Source organism: Saccostrea echinata, unplaced genomic scaffold, assembly GCF_033153115.1.
Source record: "Saccostrea echinata isolate AGI-Se365-2 ecotype Australia unplaced genomic scaffold, CSIRO_AGI_Sech_v1 ptg000009l, whole genome shotgun sequence".
Classification (NCBI taxonomy): Eukaryota; Metazoa; Mollusca; class Bivalvia; order Ostreida; family Ostreidae; genus Saccostrea; species Saccostrea echinata.
Genome location: NW_026889758.1, coordinates 17,900,001 through 17,912,679, shown reverse-complemented (window position 1 = coordinate 17,912,679; position 12,679 = coordinate 17,900,001). Strand labels below are relative to the sequence as shown.

At 32.7% G+C, this 12,679-nt stretch overlaps 1 protein-coding gene across 1 annotated transcript in view; it reads left to right on the top strand.

Annotated features, from left to right (window-relative positions):
* The first annotated feature begins 9,334 nt into the window (after window positions 1-9,334).
* Window positions 9,335-12,679, top strand: part of LOC133183401 (uncharacterized) — an 8,696-nt gene continuing 5,351 nt past the window's right edge. Inside the window, exons 1-3 of the mRNA XM_061318362.1 lie at window positions 9,335-9,412; window positions 10,631-10,792; window positions 12,171-12,284. Coding sequence (XP_061174346.1) covers window positions 9,369-9,412; window positions 10,631-10,792; window positions 12,171-12,284 — 320 coding nt within the window. The 5' untranslated portion in view covers window positions 9,335-9,368. The remainder of the gene's footprint in view (window positions 9,413-10,630; window positions 10,793-12,170; window positions 12,285-12,679) is intronic.

Genomic DNA, 12,679 nt, shown 5'->3' with positions numbered 1-12,679 from the left:
AATATAAGAAGTTTTTATTTTGCAGATCAATTGTACATATTATATATAGTGAAAATATATTAGATCTATGAAAAATCTTTATTCATGGACACCATCTATCTGACAGACTGTTTGCATGATATTAATAAACGCTGAATTAATTAGATTTCTACCCAAATTCATGGTTCTGGTCCCAGGATGGGGCTAAGTTGGTCATATATTAAAAGTACATTACATTTTTGGTAATACTCATTTACTCATAAACATCTTGCAGACATTGTATGCATGATCATAAATGAATGAGAACCTAGACCTAAAATCTCTCTCTATTTTTAATTCATGCCTCTGGATCCAGGAGTCAGGCCTTAGGATGGAGCTAAGTTGGTCATACATTTGAAAATTAGTTTGTACAGTATACATACGTTCTTTACTTCTTAAGTCCTAGGAGACAAGCTGCATGAATATTATAAAAATAAATATAGGATCCTCACCAAACTCTGATGTTTTCGTGAGTTCCAGTTGGGATAGGGCTAAATTGGCCATACATGTAGGTTGGGAAACTGGTGAACATCAAGGCCCATGGGCCTCTTTTTCTTTTCAAGAAATAATTGATCATGCCCATTCCCCCATCATCTAAAAGTTTTAGATCTCACCAGGACATTCCTGCTGACCAGCCCCATGTAGAAGTGGGTGTTGCTTGAATGTTGACATTGATCTATCAGCCAATCATTAAAAGCGTCTTTCTTCAGCTGTGCACTGACCGTGCTCACAGTAAAAATGACCTTGATCCCCCCCCCCCCCTAGAAAATGTGGAACTCTATTAGTTGGGGTAGGAAGAATTAAGCATTTAAATATTTAAAAGAATACATGTTGAAAAGTTTACTTGTCCAACCCAACTGAAGATGAAGTTGATAGTTTAGACAAATATCCTATCGCAGATCATCCTGTTTTTTATTTCATAAAGATAAAATGAATGAGTAAATGAATTCAATCTCTAAATTAATAATAATAATAAAAATAACTTTCCAGTTACTGTTATATCGTGTGAATATAATTTATGTATAGTTTGATTAGTATTTATGTTATTTTTTTACGTTTTAAACTTAAAGAAATAAATCAAAATATCAAATGCAAAATTAACATTTTTTTTCTTCCTATTCTTTCCTCCAAATTCACGACTATGATATAGACTATAGCAATTAAGTAATGATCTTACCTGGACAAATTCCCGTTTTGCACCCTTTTTTCAATACCTGAAATTCAAATGTGTGCAAAACGGGAATAACAGTATATGAAGCTTCTCAGTATTTTAATTTAATTTTGTTTTTTTTTATATGTCATCATTCAAAAAAATCCGCGTAATAATGCGAAACTTTCGCGAAAAAAAAAACGCGTAACTTTTGCGAATAAACGCGTAACTTTCGTGTTATAACGCGAAACTTTCCCTGTGAAACAGAGTCATTTGCATGTCTCCATTTTATTTTAATTAAATGATCTAGTTTATTCATTACAATAAAAAATGAAAGACTACTTTGAACTTGGAATAGCACAAGCTGAAATTTTGTTTTCTCGCTATTGAATGTGTCTTTCCCTTTTCTAAATCTTTTTTGCCGTCACATTTTGTCTTTCTCAACGCTGTTCAAACATTTCAAAGTCTATGCGAGTTTTTCCAAAGTGAAAAACTTTATAATTATGAATTTCGGGAAAATGATCCCTCTTTCAGGCGTCATTTTTAACACTATCTATAGAATTTGAAATAAAATTAAGATCTCAGAAAATTGACAACAATGAGGTAAATTTGTATATTTTACGGAACAATTGTGTCACATCACATGAGTAACCTAATGTAAAAATTTGATGACAAATATTCGTATCAAATGATTTATCTCCGATAAACTCACTGTAGAAATACAACGTTGCGCCACGTGGTCATACCATTACTTACAAAAACATTGACAATTTGTTGATATATATATATATATATATATATATATATATATATATATATATATATATATATATATATATATATATATATATATATATATATATATATATACAAACTCATACTTTGATTACGGTAACAGACGACTAAATGTTATTCAAACCAAACTACGGCATAATTGCGTATTGAATAACGACCTTTATAGATGCAATTAAATATCAAGTCCTTTGTGCTCGTCTGGTAAAGTTGAGGATACATATCATTATTTTTTTTATGTCCAAAGTATGAGAAAGCCAGAAAAGAATTTTTAAATATTTTTTTACAATTTGACAAGATCCACATTCTAGATACACGTGTCTTATTATGGGGGGTAGATTCATTGAATGCTGCAGAAAATGAACGTCTCTTCTTTTGTTCAAACATTATTAAACATTCTGGTAGATTTCCTTGTTAGCATCAATTAATGTATCAGTATATGCATTTGTACAAAATTAAGTGTATCTATATATCAGCAAAATGCATCGATTTGTAAACTTTTGCAAATATTGTATACTTTAAAACTTCATGTTTAACTGTGACGATTTAATTAAATATGTAATTTACAAGTAGGGAGAGGACGTAATAAGTTTTCAGAGCGTGTGCCCAATCCCATTGTATTTATAAATTACAATAAAACATGTTCAAACCAAACCAACTCTTTGCTGTATACCTTAAGCAGTTTCAATTTATAGCGCTAGTCTTTTTAATAACCCCTCGTATATATGAATTATGGAGGAAAAGCAAGAAAAGTAGACCCCTCCTCCCCGATAAATTAGAGATAAACAGTATCCTATTATAATTATTCTTAAAAAGCATCATATGACACGTTAACCTCACGAAATGATACATTGTTCCCTCACTTTTAAGCCAGATTTCTAAAGTGTATAATTTATAGTCTACGCAGTACAGTTAAGGCTACACACGAAGATAATATGGTAATGAGGTCATAATGAGGTTTGACGTCATGACAGTTGCTCCGCCTTGATAGATCCATATAAGGAAATAGAGCTCAAAAAAGCTATTTATTGATGATTGCGAGAATTTGTAATGAATGTCTGTATTTTCAGGTTTAAATAAATAAACATTAGTGATTTTCTCTTATATAGTAACAACACGTCTTCGAAATAATTCTCTTTTTATTGTGTCGTTTGGCTGCATTCGGCTTCAGCCAAGCGCTTGCACTCGGTGACACGGAATATTGTTTACATCTAAAAACGTGGCGACAGCAGATGGGATATGCAGTGGATAAATGCAACAATCAGGCAATCTTTAAAGAGAATAGGGATAAAATAAGAGACCTGGGCCTTGTTTATCTTTTTGATGAAAAGATGATGACGTTATTTCGGGAAATCATGGAAAACTGAGATGATCCGCACTACCTCCCTAGGTCCCTTTCTGTTCATTAAGGTGTGTATGTGCATAGGTATTAACATGCAGATATACTATTCTTTACATCGATGTAAAATAACCGTGAACATGTACAATAAGATGTATTATTACAGTCCGTCACAAACTGCAATGCAGTGCCTTGTGTGTACGTATCCCCCCCCCCCCCCCCCTACACAAAAACACACACATTATGAAAGTTGCACTTTTAAACATGCAATGATGTTGTCCTTTGGCATACATGTAAAAACATGTAACATAATATAAGCACAGCACGTCATGATATCAAATTATAATTTAGATGCAGTCACACTTACAATGTATTTGTGAAGTCAAACTGCACAGTGTACAATGTATGTGCACTCATCTGTAATTACAAGAGTATAAGACCCTATAAATTTTAATTTATACCTCTGGCAATCAAAAATATGTGAATTTAAGACTTCAGTTTTTACCAGTGCTTCATATTTTAAATTCATCGTAGAACTTTTACTATCTGTATCACTAGGCTGTAAATTTGTAGAATTTCTAGTACATTAATGAAGATAAAATGTTTGAATTTTCATTTGTCTGACTACATGTACATTAAGTCAGTCTTATATGTATATACATGTATTTATGTACTGTTTATATGTATAATTCTTTTGTCATTGTAGCTGTCACAGAACTGGTTAAAACTGGCATTTACATCAGCTAGAACTATCAAAATAGATGCATCAATTTCTCCACTGGGTATGATCACACTAAAGTATTTCACATTAATTTTATAGTATGCCAGTGTTAATTTTTTTTTTTAAATGTTGTATAGGTGAAAGAATTAAATGTTAACTCTAGTATATTGATTTATTTTTTTTTTTTTACTTAAATTAAGTATAGCTACCAATTCTACTTTTGCAAATGTCATAGGTTTCAATTTCCCAGAAAAGTATTGTATCAAAAGTTTGTTTCCATTTATTTTATGAATTTCAGAAAATATAGTATAGCATGGTTTGTTTTGTACAATGCAGTCATTTCATTCTACAATAGTAATCATTATGTTATTCACTCATTACATATATATTGTGTTGTAGCTACTCCCAAACAATTTGAACAGGCAGCAAGTGTTTCCACCAATAAAATAAAAAGGTATGCTCCATATAAGCTATAAACCATACATATTCCTAGCAAGATTATTGAAATGTTTTGATAATAAAAACAGTAGAGTCATGTATATGCTTTCCATGTTACTCAATGCATTGTTTTGAGTATCACTTTTTTAAAACACCACTGAACTTTCCATAATGGTATTTCATTTTGTTTTCAGAATTGATTTCATCCAGAAGAACTGTTTGAACTGTGGACTGTTTGAAATATTTTTCACCAGCTCAGAAATCCCTTCACAGCCTGCCTTTGAATTTGAAAAGCTGTTTTTAATTAAATAAATTTTCTAGATAAATAATACTTTGAATTTTTAACAGTACAATAGTGTGAAAGTTTGAAGGCTGTTAAGATTTGAATATCTTTACTTGAATATATTCTGACAGGCGCGTAGCTGCCTATACGCATGTGTACACATCGTTTTCAAATTTAAAAAAAATGGGATGGGGGGGGGGAGGGAGGAGGGGGGAGAGATTTGTGAGAAGAGAAAAAATATCAATACCATCCAGCAAATATTTGTGTTTCAAATGATTTTATCTCATACTATTTCGATTCAAATTCAAATTTTATATTACCATGTCTTGATAAAAAAAATTGTAATGTTTTATTAAATCATTGCCACAACCAAATAAAACATTTATTAATTTGTAATTCTTCTACAACACATTGATATATTTTTTTTAAAGATCTTTGAGAAAATATCAACCGTTGAATGTTGTGATCCACTAGAATATGATTTGAAATATAACATTATTTTTGTTAATAATTGAAATTAATTATATTTGTTGCTGAAAGTTAGAAAAGAGTAGATGATACCAAAATATCATTTTAAAAAAATATTCAGCCTCTACATGTACAATAAATTTGCATGGAGCATTTAACTGTGTTAAAAGCAATTTTAAGTACTGTGTCTTGTATTTTTTAAAGAAAATCGAAATGGCATGATTTTGAATGAAATATTTGGTAAAACCCATGAGCTTCCAGGGACTTCGCCCATGGGTTCTCATCAGGGCTTCGCCCTGGACCAACTGGGGGTCTCAAAGCTGACCTCAGCCGTTCTCTGCGTACATTTCACTTCCATTCTGGCTACGCGCCTGTCTGTGTTTTTGGGTTACAAGATCTAAATTTCAGCATGTATATTGTGTTCACCTGTTCTTTAACATAGTATCTGTTTCTTGATTACAAAGATTTACAATGATTATCTTGCTTGCGCATGGATTGATAATAACTCAAAAAAGCCCCCCCCCCCTCCCCCAATGTGATTTGTGCTACAATACCCAAATAAATAAAACCTGATGTAAACACTATTCAATAATTTATTTTTTACATGCAAGTAAGGTATATGGTATCAAAGGAGCCAGAGGCAAACTGGTGATTGGGTGGGGATGGGGGTGGGGGGTGGGGTTTAGATATGTAGAAAGGAAAACAGGTTATTAAATACAGGAGTAAGCTCCCCAATCCCTTCCTCCTGTTCTTAAAACTTTTAACGTAGTCTAGAATCCCTAAACAGTTGAAGGTTTGATAACTAAAATAATCACATAGGTATATAAAAAATAAATAGATAAAAAAAAAAAACTAAGTTCTGTTGGAGATATTTTTTCTGTGTGTCTGCTTGGGGATTGGGGAGATAGCGGCTGTCTATTTTTTATTTCAAATGATTGAATCTTTCAATATTTTTAACCATGGGCATTTTTCAATTGATTTACATGATGGATGTTGCATGTTGGGGCAAATTTTAGGCCTATTGTTGACGAACGGAGGAAATGCGGTAGGTGTCAAATACGTCTTGTGTAGCGTATAAAAGAACGAAGATATACAAAACAAAGTAAATTCAAGAATTTTTTTTATGCATACCGATTTGATTTAATGAAATTAAGCCCAACACAGTCCGTAGGTATTATTTGTTCAAAATTTGCGAGGTACACAAACTGTATGAAGTACCACAGAGTTATCTCCCATGCTGGGTCAATGATGCGTTTGAAAACTATATTTAGAATGAATGTGTTAAGATTTCAATTTTTAATCAAAAAGTGCAAGGGCAAGGCGACAACCCAAGAGGTAGGTTTTTATTTTAAATTCTTTACTTTACTGTATAGTTTTTAAAAAGTGATGCTCATTTCTTTGTAATTCATTAGGCAATTTAAAATTTCCGATTAAATGATGAAAAATACCCTATTTTTGAATACTGGTGTTTGTTTTCAATGAATAACTTAAATATCTCAGAAATCTGACTGAATGAGCATCAGTTTTACTATAGGATAGATACTAAGGGACACAATGAAACATTGTGCAGTTCAAATATTGTTTGCCTTGCCCTTGCACTTTTCTGTTAAATTTGACATTTCATATTTTGACCTAAATCGGAGCTCACGTGACTGTAGAGGGTCACATGATGACAAAAAATACTGAAGTTAAAAGCAATGGACAAACTATTCATAAAGCCATTAAGATATTTCAGATAGAGTTTCATGCTAAAAAATAAGACGGTTGAACTTTAAATGTCTCGTTTTTGGTGCCTTTTTATAGAAAATGTTGCCTTAACTGTACTGCGTAAAATGATGGTTTTCTTTACTAGTGATAAAGTTATAGGGAACTTTAATGATAAAAAAAAACAGCCTTGAAAAAGAAAGTGACAAGTGGAGATCTTCCGAGGAATAAATCAGTCTAAAGAATTTCTTGGATTCAACAAGTGAAAAACAAGAAAATCTTTAAAGGAATATTCATTTTATTAATTAGTAGGGTTTTGAGATTAAATGCAAAATCAACACTAATCTATCCATTTCTCGCATCAATTCTCTTTTACATCTTCTGAAGAAATGTCATTTATAAATTTAGAGAAGTCCCCGTCTGCGTTCATGTTTCTTATCCGTCAGTCAAGATCACAGGTTCCTGAGTAACATGACTATATATATGTATAATTTCGCGTTATAACGCGAAAGCTACGCGTTTCTTCGCGAAAGTTTCGCGTTTATTCACAGAATGTAAGTTCTATTCATTATAATTCATTTAAGAGATTTCCAGACAGCAGTATGTCAAGCATATGGCCTTCAAACCTCTACCAGTTACTATGTGTTTTATCCATGAACAATGCTCGGTTTTCACACGTTCTAAGATTTTATTAAATAAAATAGATTTAAATAAGAGTTAAAAAAAAAAACGTTCTGCTCAAAGTCTTACTTTCACCTCCCCGTGACGAGAAGGGAAAATAGGTCTTATTTAAGAAATAAGGTATCATTTTAAAAGTTTTATCGGGATGTAAATACGGGTTGGACATGTGATCAAATCCCATAAAGCCCGAAGGGCTTTATGGTAGATTTGATCACATGCCAACCCGTATTTACATCCCGATAAAACTTTTAAAATGATACCTTATTACTTATATTTACATTTGTGACTGATTTATAACAGATAGTAAGGTACTAAAGTTTTAAACCCATAAATGATTTATTTTTTTCAAAACTCAACGGTATAACTTGAATGTGTTGAACACGTCGATCACTTATGACGTCACTATGAAATTACGTAGATCGTTTATGACTAAACAATCAATTTATGGTCACATGACGAACGTGTTTTACACAAGTGTAAAAACGCCTTGTTCAAATAGTGTTATATAAGGGAAAACATTTGCAAATGTAAATATCTATGTATATGTTGTACTTTAAATCAATCTGTACATTCATAAACCGCTGGCTAACGAAAGAGGACATGTAGCTTTAATGTATACTTTTAAATGTAGCGGTAATGTAACCTTTTTTTGTAGCGGTAATGAGTATGTAGCGGTAATGACAATTTTAAAAATGCAGCGGTAATGATACGGGGGGAGGGGGAGGACCCCTGGAATTTGCAGTTAATTAATGAATATACTGAAGCAAATAAAAAATAAATTTGACACCCCCTCCCATTAGGAAACGTGGACCCCTACCACCAGCAACATGAAATAGGTTTTACGATTGGGAACGGACTTTTACTTTCTGGGTTTGAACTTTTTTCGACTGGGGTGAACCCCTCCCCCGCCCCCCTGGAAAAAATCCTGGATCCGTGCCTGTGATATACAAATAGAAATATTTATTGGCACAAACACAATTACAATAATTAGCAATGGCCCATTGAACATCATATATGTGTAGCTTAATACACCAGTATACATTTATACGTAATAATCCATGTTTTTTCTTGTAATTAATATAATTTAAAAAAATAATCAAAGATCTGTTTTTTGTACATATTTTCTCAATTGTCGTTTCGCAACTTCCTGGGTGCTCTTTTACAAATATTTAAGTGCCGTTCTGTTTGCATGTTTCTGAAATGGTGTTTTCACCAGGTACCGTTTTTACTTGCACCCCTCAGCATGCTCAGGGGATTTTATTTTATTTTTTATTATTTTTTTTTTGTTCGAGATGTTCATTGCTTATTCGAAGTAAAAAAAAAAAAAGAGAGATGAACAAAAACAAAAAAAAAAAAGAATAAAATAAAATTTAAAAAAAACAGGCCCGTAGGAAGCAATTTCTTTTTGAAGGGGTGCAACCATACATTCAGGAGAAGAACTTGTAAGTTGTAAGAACTTGTTTCTAATCCTTTTGTGTTAAGCAATAAAATATGTTCAAATCAAATCAAATCAACCATACATTTTCAGTTGGGTGGGGCACTATCAACTACCAAAAATTATTGGGGGGTCGGTTCCAAAAAGTTATTGGGGGCCCCGGTTCCTACGGCCATGATATGTATTATGTTTAAATCGTCGTACGATAGAATATCAGATAGGCAAGGCCAGTCTATATTATAGGTCGGGCTCGGTAAAGCTGGAACTGTTTACAACCAATGAAATATTGACAATTAAATCACGTGGTTACTTCAGCGCGAACGTTGAAGGAAATAAACAATGACGACCCGTCTGCAAGAAATTCAGAATTCATATGAGCATAGGTAAGCTATATGATGTGTAAATAATCAGAGGTAAGCTATGTGGCATATGCACCAACCGATATTAATGCATAATATGTATTTTTTTTGTCTTACGGTCTACATAAGATTACATTCAAGCACTTGGGCTTGCAAATGAGAATGCCAACTAACAGGTCCAGTACAATCTCTTGATTTAGTTATATAGCTTGAATTAGCCCTATAGCTTTATTTAGCTATTCAGAATAGCTTGATTTAGCTATTTTAACTCATTTTTTTTCCTGAAATGTATTATTTTTTCAGCATGTACTAATAGTCGCACCTAGATGCAGTGATACTGTTCAACCTTAAACTGTTCTGTCTGAAAACAGTGCATGCAAAAATTGCTCATCAAATTGCGTCTCCTTGAGAGGCTTTGCAGGGACTTTCCACTACATTTTGGGAATGGGGCCTGGGCACTTCAGGCTTGGAATTGGGAATTTTAGCAACATTTATCACCATTTCGGAAATTATATACCAAGACAATTTTCAAGAAATAAACAGTGATGATGAATAAATTCAGAACTTTCAGTCAGAAAAAAAATAAATAAACATGTTGTCAGTCATCAATAGAACAAGGCTTTCCTTAACTTGTCATTCCATTGATTTTCAGCTCTTACCATAACAAGTACAGCACAATCTCTTGATTTAGCTATATAGCTTTATTAAGCTATTCAAGATAGCTTGATAAAACTATTTATATGCAGTTTTTCAGAAAAATGTTTTTTGTAAGAAATACACAAAAAATTGCAAGTATTTGACTATTCATATATGTATTATTGGCTATCAAAACAACAATGGAAATCAAAGATATTTCTAACATTGGAATACTTTTTTTTGCAAAAGATGTATTTCCATTGTTTAACTGTACACTACCTGTGTGCGTTGAGGTGTGGATAAGTATGATTGCTTCCCATTGTACTGAATTATTACCAATCAATTATCTTGACCATATTTGGTCTTCTTAAAATTTCATTGCAGAAGTTACTGTATGATCACAAATTTAAAATTGCCAACTGATATGATTTCTTGTGTTTCTACAGCTGAGTTTAAACTGAAATGTGAATTCAAGATCATTACTGATTAGGATCTGTTTTTCTCTCTCTCTCTCTCTTTTTTTTACCAACTTAAAAACTTAATTAAAAGCCATAACATTTGAGCTGTGGAAAATGTGGATTTTGATTTTATGGATGTGGTTTTCAGATTCAACTGCATGATCTGTTTGTGCCCACGGCTACAAATGGTGACTGGTTACTGCCAACACAGAATATGCACGCAGTGCTTGTATAATGAAGATGGTATCCGTAAACCTTGTCTAGATAATTGTCCTACATGCCAAATGGAGGATTCTTTCCCAGTCATGAGGTATACTGTTTTATCTTTTAGTTCTGAACAAGGATTCTTTCCCAGTCATGAGGTATACTGTTTTAACTTTTAGTTCTTAACAAGATATTGTGGGAATAAATTTCCTCATGTTTAGCTCTGCTGGTCAGAGACCAGAGATCAAAACGCTACTCTTCCCACAGTTTTGGTCTGATTGCAATAGACTTCACTTAAGATACATAATTGTGTATAATTTTTATGAATGGTGTTGCCATGGTTACTGAAAATAGATATTTCTGTATTTTTTTTTCAAAAGGCTATTCCTCCTACAGTTTAAATCTGATTTCAATCCTTGATTATTCACCTTACAACATTCCCAAATAGTGTGACCCCAACATGGATGTCAGAATGCAAATTTTCTAAAACTGACATTCAAAAGTCACATAGGGATGTTTTGGACAGTTGAAAGGTGAATAAAGTATCATGTTTAGGAAAAAGATAAATGATTAATTAACAGATGCCATGCTTTTGGCTGGGGAACACATATAATACAAGAAATAATATCTCCAAGGTGACAAAAAAGAGGTGCCGTTAATCAGGTTTTTACAATGCTTGGATCTGTAGCTTTCTTATTTGTCTGTCTGAATTTTTTCAACCAGAGAGCTACAGTTCTACAGCTAGATCTGACCTACATTTTCTGAATGAGTGACTAGGTTAAAGTTTTTGGAGCAGGTCCATTACCAAGAAGCTGTAAGACCTATCTGAACCAAACCTCCATGGATGATGCATCAAGTGATGAACACTTTCAAACTTGCTTCAGATGTTGGATTTGACTTACATTTTCTGGATAATAAGTAGTTTAAAAGTTAGAACAAATCCATTCTCATATAACTGCAAGCCCTATCAGACCAAAATTGCATAAACATTGCATCTATGGATGCACACTTCTAGATTATTAGTTTATATGTAGGATATTGCCTTACTTAAAGATAAAATTCATTGAGGTGAGGTCTGTAATCTTTGATTATCTATGTAATCCCATTTAAAATTTAGTAATAAATGACCATTTTTGCTGCCCCCCCCCCCCCTTTCATGAAACAACAAAAGTTGGGGGGGGGGATAAAAAAAAATGTTCCATTTTCCGTTGTTATAGTGTTATCCATTTCTTTGTTTACCCAAATAAGTTATGTTTTATGAAAATTGACATGAAAAATATCTAATAATGAAAAATTATTCAAATATGTTAACTTTTGAAATTTGACTTAGAGGTGGGCAGCAGAGCAACACTTTTGTTCTTACATGTAAACAAATGTGTGTTTCTTTTTCAAGTTAGTTTCAGGGCTTTTTCAGGAGCTTAAAATTGTCTTGGCACTTTTCTAATGAATTACTTTGTCACTTATTTGATTAACCTATATTTCAGACCAGCTATTCCAGAAGATACTGTAGAAATCCAGAGATGTTTGGGAGTCCGAGCATGTCCCCATTCTGGTTGTGTAATGGAGTTGTGGGAATGGGAATTGGAAGAACATTTAAAGTAAATCACTTTGCTGAATTTAGTATGAACAATTCTATAATTATAAAATGCAGAATATGAAATGAAATAGATTGGTTATGTAAAGAACTTGGGGGGGGGGGGGGGGTCACCTGATCCAAAGGCTAAAGTTTGGTTTTCTGATTGAAATTTGTGACTTCTGTATGCTGTCTCTTTTTAATTCTACTGATCAGAGACCAGAAGAGCTTATGCAATAGTAAGGTGTCTGTTGGTCTGTCTGAAAACAAATTTTCCAAAAAGCTACTCATACAGTTCAAATAAGACTGTATACTAGTACACTATACAAAGATACATAATTCTGTATATTGGTGTTTTATTTTGACAATGTTGACATTTACTAAAAATAGAAGCTTCTGTGAAATTTTTTAAAACACTAC